This window comes from Sorghum bicolor, chromosome 5 (genome assembly GCF_000003195.3).
Source record: "Sorghum bicolor cultivar BTx623 chromosome 5, Sorghum_bicolor_NCBIv3, whole genome shotgun sequence".
Lineage (NCBI taxonomy): Eukaryota > Viridiplantae > Streptophyta > Magnoliopsida > Poales > Poaceae > Sorghum > Sorghum bicolor.
In genome coordinates this window covers 56,410,057-56,422,277 of record NC_012874.2, presented here as the reverse complement: position 1 = coordinate 56,422,277, position 12,221 = coordinate 56,410,057, and the positions used below count along the sequence as shown (strand labels likewise).

Here is a 12,221-nt window from a genome sequence, read left to right as displayed (position 1 = left end):
GGCGGCGCTGTAGTCGTCCGCGCTGCAGTCGGCTGCGCTGAGAACGGCGAGGTGGCGCGCGTATAGATGAACAGGCGGCGGCGCTCGATACGACGAACTCGACGACGTCGTGGATGAACTGCTCAGATCCAGGGCTCCCATGCCCTCGATTGAGGCGGGCCCTGTCGCAACAGTCCGTGTCAAAACCCTTTGATAATTGGCGTGTAACACCAGCCGGTGTTAAAAGCCCTTTAGCACCGGTTCCAGCCACGGACCGGTGCTAAAGGGTCCGCCTCTATTTAAGTCATGGGTGCCCTGGATCTGAGCAGTTCATCTTCGTCTTCGTCGAGTTCGTCGTATCCAGCGCCGCCGCCCGTTCATCTATCCGCGCGCGACCTCGCCGATCTCAGCGCCGCCGTCTCCAGCGCCGCCGTCTCCAGCGCCGCCGCGGCCAGCTCCGGCCACCAGCGCCGCCGCCGCGACCACCATCTCCACCAGCGCCGCCATCTACGCCTCGATCTCCACGCCCGGCCCCGCGCGTCCACTGCACACACGCCATGTATAATCCAAAACCGAGATCGATATATACATATATATATATATAATAAATACTCCACTGCAGTTTATATATATAAAATAAATAAATGTTATGAATTATATGCCAATCACTTTGCAATTTTAGTGATTTCTATATATTTTTACACAAAAATAATAATTATTGAATGCTAACTAGTATATATTAAGTATATATATATACACTAAAAAATAATGCATAATGTTAGTATATTATTCTAGTAATAGTTTTTAGTACATTAGTATAAGTGTAGTTTATATTATTCTTGTATTATTTTGTAGTATTATTTTTTTAGTATATTATTTGTAGTATTATTATTCTTGTATTATTCTTGTATTATATTTTATTTTCTAGTGTTTTGTATATATTATTGTTTGTACTATTATTCTAGTATTATTCTTTTAGTATATTATTCTAGTGTATTACTAGGCTTAAGATTCTAGTATTATTTTTGGAGAACTCCAGCACTTTCATTTGTAGTAGTACTAGTAGTATATAAGTCTCTAATATCTATTTTATTTTCTAGTGTTTTGTATATATTATTGTTTGTACTATTATTCTAGTATTATTCTTTTAGTATATTATTCTAGTGTATTACTAGGCTTAAGATTCTAGTATTATTTTTTAGAGCACTCCAACACTTTCATTATTTTTGTAGTATTCTTGTAATATATATTCTTGTAGTATTTTTAGTACATATTTGTAGTATATTATTCTTGTATTATTCTTGTATCATATTTTATTTTCTAGTGTGTTGTATATATTATTGTTTGTACTATTATTCTTGTATTATTCTTGTATTATATTTTATTTTCTAGTGTTTTGTATATATTATTGTTTGTCCTATTATTCTAGTATTATTCTTTTAGTATATTATTCTAGTGTATTACTAGGCTTAAAATTCTAGTATTATTTTTGGAGAACTCCAGCACTTTCATTTGTACTATTATTCTAGTATTGTTTTTTAGTATATTATTCTAGTGTATTTCTTATCTTATATAGAATATATATATATATGTATGGTTGCAGACATAGAAATGGCTGACCGTCCTCTTGATGATCCTGATTATATGGAAGATGCCATTCAAAATATGATCGACGACGGTAGTCAGTACTTTGTTGATTACCACGAGATCATGCAAGGCAATCGTACTGAGCAACAAGAGGGCAATACCCCTGAGCAACAAGAGGGCAATACCCCTGAGTAACAAGAGGGCAATGCCCCTGAGCAACAACTTGTCGTGCAACAAGAAGAAAATACTGGCGAGGTATGTAAATGTAAACATATATAATTAATGCATCTCTTACATTAGGTTTTAGACTTATTACTTGGTTATTAATTTAGTATTTTTGTTTCTATATCTACGTGTAGCCTTCTGGATCGATCTCTACAGGGAGAAGCGTACCTCCACGAGGGCCAAAGAAGCCGTTGGAGGGCCGCTATGTAATCTCTGAGTTTGAGATAGCTACAGGCAGACCACTTGGTGAGCATGCAAACAAATATGTTAGTCACTGTGGATATCTTGTGAGAGATCAAATACCGATCAGTGCTCGTGAATGGAGAGAGAAGCGAGGTGCTCCTGAGATCAGTTTTGTCTCTGATCGTGACAAGGAGTTAGTTTGGAAAGCCGTCACAGACGTTTTCACCTTCGACACCAACGATGAAGAGTTGAAGGTGCGAATTTATGACTGGACTATGAAGAAGATGGCAGTACTCTTCCAGAATTGGAAGAAGACTTTGTACAATAAATATGTTAAGAAAAACGAGACTCCAGATTTCAACCTCAAGCAATATGTAAAGCTGAGGGCCTTCTGGGATGACTTTGTGCTGTACAAAACATCAGAAGAGGGCGAGGAACGAGCCAATAGAAACAAAGAGAATGCCAGTAAAAAAGGCATACCACCATCATATGGGATCAGGTGGTTATAAGAGTGCTGTTCCCAAGTGGGACCGAATGGAACAGGAGATGCTTGCTAGGAGGGTCACAGGTACTTACCTGTGAGCTGCATGTACCAGATGGGAATGCCACCAAAAAGGTGGCTATCGCTGTTGTCAACCCTATCGACCGAACGAGAACTCCAAGAATCCATAATCGACCAGTACCTGGTGGATATGCTAGCGTCTCGGTTGATAGGGTTGAGAAAGGTTGTGGCAATGTGCCACTAGACATAGAAGGGGGAGACGGAGAGAAGACCTTAGGTGAAGCTGAGAAGACATTTATTTGTTGGCGCAAGCGCTTCATAATTTTTTCTCAGCATAGGTTTGTGTGTGATTTTACTTCTTATATTATTTATTATGTATTGAAATTAAAAAAAAGTTTGCTCACAAAACTTGTAATTGTTTTCTTTGCAGGGACTCCTCCAACCTAAGTCCAGTTCTCTCCCCAGCGCATCATAGTGCTGCGGGCGGTGACAATGCTGGATCTCCTCCAACACCTGCGGTGGCCACACCGACCCCGCCACCGCCTCCACCACGGTCTCCACCTCCTTCACCGAGGTCTCCAACTCCTCCACCGAGGTCTCCAACTCCTCCACCGCGTTCTCCAACGCCAAAAAGATCGGCCCCACCACCTACACCGCCTGCACTGCCCTCTCCAAAGAGTGCACGGTCGGTCCCCTCGCCTCCAAAGCGAGGTAGTAAGAAGCGGTCCGCCCAAGAAGGACCGAAGTCATCGGTCCCACCTCCAAAGAAGGCTACCTCAGCAAAGAGAGCTAAGACGCCAGAAAAATTACCTTACGAAAAGAGTGAAGAGGAGGTAATTGCTACATCCAAAGCTGAGGTCCAACAATTTTTTGATAAAATAAAGGAGGATAGGAAAAAACGGCTTAACCCAGAAAAGCCGTACTTTTATGTGAAGCCATCGGAACTGAGGCAGAAGGTGGCGGACCATCAAAAGAAGCAACGCGAAGCTCAGAAAAAGCCAGCACTTTCGGACTATGAGCGGTCTCTGGTCAAGTCTTCACAGCCTACTAAGAAGAGAGTAGGAAAGGGGGTCCCACAGCTCGGAGAAGTCCCGGTGCCCCCTTTGATTGTGCCAAATCAATACGGCTCAAATGAAGACTTGATGCCAAAGAAATCCTTAGCGTTGTCTGAGCTAGACTCGCTTGAGCGTTACTTTGGACAGAGCGGTTTAAATATGGAAGAAATTGCCGCCATTCTTGGATGCCAAACATTTGAAAAAGCCGAGGTAGTTGATCAATGGAGGGCAAGATATGAACCGAGCAAGAGTCTATTCGACCCTAAGCGTTTACACGAGCTCGGCACACAATTGTTTGCAATAAACAAATGGTGCATTGAGGCGTCTAAAAGGGGAGATAATTGGATTTCTGTTCGTATTAGACAACATCACTACTTCCGTGGAGATGATCTCATATACGTGCAGTTCAAAGAATTACACCAATTATGCCACCTCGACGCTCTTGACAAATCTCTTGTCAGCTGCTTTTGTTTGTAAGTATTTTTTTCTTTTTATTATACTTCTAACTTCTTTAATTACATGTATATAATCCTTACACACTTAGGATTTGTATGTATATATGCAGGCACCAAATGAGAGAGCTCAGAATGAAAAATGACAATAGTATTGGGTTCGTTGACCCTTATATTGTTTTCAAGGCTCCGCAGGCAGTGTGGACAGCAGATCATGAGACAGAAGTCTGCACCAATCTTATGAGGTTCTTTGTGAACCAAAAAGAAAAACAAAAAATACTCTTCCCCTTCAACTTCGAGTGAGTTATATAGTTATTAAGTGCATGCATATTTTATTTTACATTATAGGACTGACTATATATATGTGTGTGTAAACAGCTTTCACTGGATACTCATGGTCATTGAAATTCCCAAGAACCGGTTGATAATCTTTGACTCAATGAGAAAACCACAAGAAAATTATCAACAAATGGTAAACATTATTCAAAGATACGTAATGTCGATCTCAGCTACAAAAATATCATAATATGACTCTGTAATTATTAGTTCACGATCCACAATGGCTGTGTATAGAGTTTGGGAAAGATTCATTGACCGTGAACATCTCAGTGGATGTAAAGCGCCGCTTAACATAATACATCCACAAGTAAGTTCTACTAGCTAACAAACTTTCGCTAACTTTTAGCCTTCTTATTGTCGTGGTCGTGAATATTTTTATATATATATCGTACAGTGGTGTTTAAGACAAGAAAGGGGGAACAATCTATGTGCATATTACGTGTGCAAATTCATGATGGCACAAGTCGATCAAACACCCACAGAGACGCTCAGAGTACGTTACATGTCTCTTTTCATTATCTCCTGAATTATATTAAATAACTTAGATAACTAATACTTTTTTTATTTATTTCAAATTAAAGACCGAATGGCTGAGGGAAAAGGTCCTACAACAAGACCGAATCAAAGCTATCCAAGAGACGATAGCAGGATTTCTCCGCGACCAAGTGATCAATCCAAACGGCGAGTTTCACTTCAACGGCAACGAAACTCTTATTCCAAACAACGATGATCATTTGTATCGTTTGTAGACATTGGGAGAAAAAACTCTATGTATATATGTGTTACGAATTTTGTACATATAAAATTATATATATATAAAGCTTTTTACATATCTATTTAATTTTTGATGTGGTCTATTCATTTTATTATAGGCAAAGCTTAATTATTAAGCTAAGCCTATAATTTTCATTTATATATGCTTAATATGCGTGTAATATAAATATATTATTGTATCAGAAAAACATGTATTGAAAAACCTATTATTATATATTATATATAAACAATAAACAGAACCGAAGAAGTGAACCAAAAAAAAGAAAAAGAAACCCTTTAACACCGGTTGGTAATACCAACCGGTGTTAAAGGGTCCTGCAATGTGGCAGCCCTGGCAGGACCCTTTAACACCGGTTGGTCCAACCGGTGTTAAAGGGGGGGGGCTTTAGCCCCGGTTGCCCGAACCGGGACTAAAGGGTGGGCCTTTAGTCCCGGAAGGGCAGCACCGGCTCGGGAACCGGGGCAACAGGCCCTTCCCGACCGGTGCTAATGCCCGAACATGTGGCAGTGATTCCATGTGATGTAGGAATCTGTGCTGTAACCCCTATCTGCTGAGTAAGCCTAATTGCACTGCGAAAGTATGGGCAATCAGCTTTCAGTCCAGGAATATCATTCGCATGGAAAAACTTTGCCCATGCTTGTCCAAGATTCTCTCTAGATCCCACTTGAAGTGCAGTGTCAATTCTAGGCTGCACAGGTGCTTTGTTGCGCGCCAAATCCTTGTCAAAGTAGGCAGTCACACTACTTTTACCAACAGAAACACGAACACCTTTGCCACTCCCACACCTCCTCTCTATTGCACAAGAAAGGTTCTTATGTCCCAACTGCTGCCTAATATTCAAACGGACTTGGTCTTCTCAATCACTTGCAAGGTTAACCACTTCCTGTCCTTGCAGCCCTTGCATGAGATCTCTCTCCAACCTGAGCATACGTTCCCTTTTCTCTCTTTTATTGCCCATTGATGTCTTCCGTAACTCCCTCATCGCGTCCCGCACAACTCTAGGCACACTGGGGCATGACTTCACTTCACCAACTATACAACCAAGATGGTCCCTAAACCTTGTTGCGCCTCCACCTTTGTTTGTAGTCCCACAGTACCCACATTTGAAACCCTGACCAGCAAGCTTTGAGCCATGCATCCACACCTTGTTAATGTCTCCATCATTATGGTCTACATTCCAGAAGCAAAAATACCAGAAATTAAAAACATGGAAACTTAAGTAACAATTTCAAAATTTTGTCTAGAGCAATGCAAGTTTTTCTAATCATAGCAATCCACAAACATTTAATAAAAATATAAAGCTAAAGAACAGATTTATATACAAATCAGTATACTAAATAGGCAGCTAAGCCACTCAGCAGTTTTGCAAAAAATAAAAAACAAAAAACAAAACCTGATGAAATATAAACTTCACTAATTTATCAGTCATCAGTTCATGAAAGAATCACTTAAAAAAATAACATGTCCATTGGACCATTAGTCATCATTTCATCACAAGAACACTGCCTGCAGAACATACTTGGCATACACTGAAATTCTAGATAGAACATTGCAGCAGTCCAAGACAACAACAAAAAGGTCCATCAAAAAATTATAGCCTACAAGACATATCTAGCAGAAAGTAGAAGTCTAAACATGGCTGCCAGAGATACCTCAACTTTTATGATATAAAATAATAAATCTAACTGGGACATGCTTAAATTTGATGATACAATATTAATAGAACCACCACGCTAGCTATAGCTTCATGAAGTGTATTGTACCACAAAGAAACTGATCTATGCATACAAATCAGAGATATGCAGTTATGATTTCTATCAATATAAAACAGGGTACTCTGTTTTACATATACCTTGAGAAGCTGCTGCTACTGCTGGTCCTGCAGGTGGCGGCGGCAGCGGTGCTGCAGCCCTTGGATGGCCATCTGTAGCACCACCAAGGCCAACGCTTGCACAGGCCCTCATCTGGGTGATGCTGCTGCTATTGCTACCCACCCCGCGCCGTAGAAGGCTACTCTCCATGAGCACCACCTGCAGCAAAAATTGATGAGCTTCAAAAATACCAAATGGTTGAAGCAACGTACAACAGAAATTGCACAACATTCATCACGGACGAACGAACATACCAGAGCTCAGTGATTTGGTTTCAATGACACCACTGAATGAAGAACTACAGCAGCAATGGAGGATTGGGGATTTGGGATATGCCTGTAGGGGAGGAGAGGAATGAAAGGGGAGACGATGGGGGAGGAGTGGAGTGGAATGGGAGATCCGGCGCCGTCTTCACCTGCTGGTCGCTAGGCCGCACGCCCGCGCTAGGCGAGCCGCCGCCGCTGCTGACCAGAGACGAGGAGGAGGAAATATGAAACCCTAGGGTTTCCAGGGTTGTGTTCGTGCTTTTATAGTTACAGGGGATATCAGCAGGCTAGTATGGACCTTGGGCCGAGCCGAAAATTCAAATTGGGCCAAAATAATTTGGCCGGTTCAATTCTTTCTCGGGCTTGTCCGAATTGGACGAAAACCACTGAATTTCGGGCCTTTCGTCCTTGGTAGGAATATAGATTAAGCGCGGTACTTAGGCTATAGACTTAACTTCAGATACGGCTAGACCCACGGATAGTTGGGGTAGCACGAGGGGGTGACAGCGCAAATTACCTACGTATTTCTCCACGTTCGTTATAGTTCTTAAAACATAAGGCTCGTTGTGCTTCATGCCTGATCAACCATACGTTGAGTTCAGAATAGGTACGCCTCTTTGCTTGACATTAATAACTAGTACTATCATTCCCTAAAACTACTACCACTCTTATTTATTACTTAACCCCCTTAGGTTAGTTAGCTGGATTAGTTTGGTTATCTTTTATTTTATCCTCTATTCCACATATTAATTACACATCCATCAGTTCTTGCTAGCCAACCCATTTCATACCATTCCTAACTCCGATCATGCATTCTTACCCAACTCGAGCACACCTCCCTAGCCTTCCTTAGGGAAATTATAAATTGACACATGGTTACTCACCAGGCAAAGTGCTACACATGATAGTTTTGTGCGCTTGCAGATCCCATTCATCTTAGGTAGATTGCAATCACTGCTTTTGGCCCTATTAGTGTCGGGATTGACAACCCCACTAGGCATTAGTAGACTAGCCAACTCTAGCCTCACCTTAGGTGTAGCTAAGAACTAACGACCCGACGCTTCTAGTACAGGATAGTAGTTAACCTCTGTCCTCTGATATGCTGTTAAGAAGTGTAAACAAGCCCTAGGTTGGCTGCACCAGTGATCCACTCCATGGCGCGCTTCTATGCAGGTTTCTCGACCACTTTAGGGTTTGCATATTCACCATTGATCAAAATCGATTTAATCCAATAGCTCTTGTTCAGCCCATCGGCATATATTAGTAGGCCCCTGCCTCCCTGGTTGAGAAAATGCCTAAAACACAAATTCATATCTCCCACTCAAAGATTAGGGTGCACAAGGAGGATTAGGGCTAGACTCTCCAATGTAGTAGATTAGTTCTAGTTAAGAGTTACGGAGAGTCGAGCAAAGCTCAGGTTTTAGAGAAGTCTTTAGTGGTCAGGTATATCTTTGTATCCTATCTTCTCTGTTTACTTCTATGCCTTTCAAATGTATGCTTATTATATTTGTCATACATTTGCATGGGATCTCCGCTCGTATCGGGTGCTCTAGTTGTCATATATGATTAGAATAGTAATCGATAAAAAAATATAGACATGGTGTCTACCCTATAGGTCATCTAAGATTGCACCCAACCCTTTGGATAGTTGTGGTAGCCACAAGTGGTGAAAGCCATGATGGCCGACGTAGTCCACCATGTCCAACGTAGTCAACCATGCTCGATGCTAATATTGGGAACAATCCATAAGTGTGTCAAGTATTGCTCCCCTATTTCTCATGACATAATTGCGCATATGCTACTCATCAACACAAGACAACTTATTGTTTGTTGTTTACTATGTTGAGTGTGATACTACTTAATAGATTCATCACAGACACGTACAAATATGAAATCAACCGTAAAAGGAACTTGAGATGGCGCGTCTAGACGTGGCTTTGGCTGCCATCAGTCGAAGGAACAGAAAAGATGGAGCACATCTTTTTTCCTTTTTATAACTTCTGAAACTAGTTTTCAAATCATTTTCCAAAGAACTATGATTTCGTTGAAATCTAGATTATAACCACTCAAACAGAAACACTCATACACCAGCATGTATGCAGAAAGATGTAACTAACGTTATGATTGATTTTAATTTATCACAATTATATTTCCCGACTTTGACACGGTGACACAATTGCATAATTAAATAAATTTAGGCTATTTTAAAAGAATGAAATTTTTAGGGTGTTACATAATTATAATCTAGTTTTACTAATAAGATGGTAAATTAAGAGTAAACTAGCTAACTTTTGCATCAGCGGGCAACATATACGAGTAACAGATATGTAGGAAGAGGTCATGAAGCTGAGTACAAAAAAAACTTGCTAGGCAATGGAAGAGAGAACCCTAATAATTAATTACTCCCTCCATCCCAAATTACAAGATGTTTGACTTTTTGACCTCATGTTTGACCGGACGTCTTATTGAAAAAAATTATGTAAAATAGTCAAATTTAAGTCATTCATGAAGAACATTTATTAATAAACAAAGCCTTGAGAAAATAAATGATATTTACATCAATTTTGAATAAGATGAGTGGTCAAACTTGATATAAAAAAGTCAAACGTCTTATAACGTGGGACAGATTGAGTAAGAGATAGTGAGACTATATTTAAACTAAACATCGTGGCTTGATGATGATGTGGTCAGCTCAAGAGGATGCTGGCAGCGTGAGAGCCTTCTTGCAGTGTCAGCTGTATCTCAGCGCATTTCTCAGAGCCTCGGTCAGTCCATCAGTGTCGACCTTCTGTTGTGCAGTCAGCGTGATTGACTTCGGCACTGTCATTAGGATCTCAACATAGTCGACGACTCATCCCGCGGTGACATCCGCGGCATGTCGGCACGTCGGCACTGTCATTATTAGGATCTGCTAGGAACACCGTGTGTTCGAGGCCACTTTCGTATAGGGACGGTGTACCCCTGATGCTGGACGTGCACGGTGAGCTTGCTGCCAAAATATTCATATATATTGTCGACTCCCATAGCCCCCGGCATCCATCGTTTTCAATAAAATATTCATCAAATTGTCGGCTTCCTTCCGTAGACTCTGTTGGCACTAAAATTGCCAAATTTTGGTGTTAACCGTTATTACTAGAGCTTCATATATATTATACGCATCTTGGTTATTATTTTTTATCACTCAAATTTTAGAAATGATGTCCCTCACTAGCAGAATTGGATCAAAAGCTGCGGCAGCATTAATCCAAGTCCGGAATGCTCGATGCTAATGTTGGGGACAATCCATAAGTGTGTCAAAGTATTGCACCCCAATTCCTCATGACATAATTGCTCATATGCTACTCATCAACACACACTACTAGAGAACAGACCTTTCGTCGATGTGCCAAATGACCTTTAGTCCCAGCATTTTTGGCGCCCGGGACAAAAGAGATCTTTAGTCCCGGTTGGTGAAGCCAACCAGGACTAACGGTCCCTCCCCAACGCCTCCGGTGTCAGGCGCTGTCGGGGAGGGACCTTTAGTCCCGGTGTGTGTTACGAACCGGGACTAAAGTCCTACCTTTAGCCCCGGTTTATGCCACTAACCGGGACTAAACATTTTATCCCGGTCTTTGGCACCAACCGGGGCTAAAGGTAGGTTTTTAGTTCCGGTTGGCAACACCAACCGGGACTAAACCCTTCCCGCTATAAATTGAATCTCTCTCCTCCCTTCTTCCTCTCCCTGCCCGAGCCCGAGCTCCTTTGTTCTTGCTTGTTCTTCCATTGTTCTTCCTTGTTATTGCTCTCATCTCCCGCGATCGATCCATTTCAACGCTTCTACGCCGACGTCGATTTGTTTGAAAGGTTGCTAGCTTCATCCTCCTATGTTTCTCACCGCCATATGTAATTTCATATTGGACATATGTCTATTTTAATTATTTCATGTTGCCATCTCTCCCATCATCGTCTTCTCATGTTTGAATTTTTTTGAACGATGCTAAGTGTGTGCCCGCTAAAAACTAGTATACACAAATCATTACTACTATGTATACATGAATCATGTTAAGTTCTATTATAGATACTATAGGATATTTTTTACTTTAATATGTTCATGTTCTTATTTTCAAATATTAATAATATAATTTTTGTTGTAATTGTTAAATAAATTGTTTTTCACTTCAAAAATTCTTGAAATTAATTTTCTTCACTGATAAAATTATAGCTTTTAATAGAAAAATTACAATTCCATGATAATGCAGATAGTGGCATGCCATTGGATGTACAATGCTGATCGCCGCTCCAACGAGTTTATTGAGGGCGTGCGAGAATTCCGCAGAGTGGTGGAGCAAAATAAGCGGGATGGTTTTATGTGCTGCCCATGTGCCGTTTGTAAGAATTTGAAGGAATTTTCAAACTCAAGAGAAATTCACTTGCACTTGTTCACGAATGGTTTCATGTCAAACTATATTTGTTGGAACAAACATAGAGAGTCCGGGGTTATGATGGAAGAAGGTGAAGAAGAGCAAGCGTACCCTGATGATGTTTTTGCTCAATACTACGACTTCGCAGTAGAGGACGCAAGGTGAAGAAGACGGGGATGCAGGAAATAGTATCGTTGATGATGACGATGCTCTTGGTGATGTCATTCGCGACGTATAGAGAGATTGCGAAAGTGCAAAGGAGAAGGCTAAATTTGACCAAATGCTAGAGGATCACAAGAAGCTACTCTACCTGTCGGCCGAAGAGGGACACAAAAAGCGAGGAACGACACTGGAGTTGTTACAGTGGAAGGCAGAGAATGGTATTTCTGACAAGGCATTTGGAAAATTACTGAAGATTCAAAAAAAGATGCTTTCGAAGCCTAATTAGTTACCCACCACTACATACGAAGCAGAAAAGATCGTCTGCCCTTTGGGATTACAAATCGAGAAGATACATGCATGCCCTAATGACTGCATCTTGTACCGTGACGAGCACGAGAAATTAGATGAATGCCCTGTTTGCCATG

The 12,221-nt window shown here is 41.1% G+C and overlaps 2 protein-coding genes across 2 annotated transcripts in view; both read right to left on the bottom strand.

Annotated features, from left to right (window-relative positions):
• LOC110435369 overlaps positions 1 to 5,949 on the bottom strand; it is a 9,606-nt gene extending 3,657 nt beyond the window's left edge. Inside the window, exon 1 of the mRNA XM_021460862.1 lies at positions 5,607 to 5,949. The gene's annotated coding sequence lies outside the window, so the exon portion shown is untranslated. The remainder of the gene's footprint in view (positions 1 to 5,606) is intronic.
• On the bottom strand, positions 5,580 to 7,461 carry LOC110435370. Its single transcript, XM_021460864.1, has 3 exons — positions 7,223 to 7,461; positions 6,950 to 7,127; positions 5,580 to 6,267 (listed from the first exon to the last, which is right to left on the bottom strand). Exons 2-3 carry the CDS (start codon positions 7,116 to 7,118, stop codon positions 5,954 to 5,956), a joined length of 483 nt encoding a protein of 160 aa, XP_021316539.1. The 5' UTR covers positions 7,119 to 7,127; positions 7,223 to 7,461; the 3' UTR covers positions 5,580 to 5,953.

What these genes read in the sequence shown, in the direction of transcription:
- LOC110435370 (XM_021460864.1), bottom strand. Translation starts at nt 7,118, where the DNA reads ATGGAGAGTAGCCTTCTACGGCGCGGGGTGGGTAGCAATAGCAGCAGC. An exon ending in AGTAGCAGCAGCTTCTCAAG is followed by an intron (nt 6,268 to 6,949) that starts GTATATGTAAAA and finishes TCTGGAATGTAG; the next exon opens with ACCATAATGATGGAGACATT.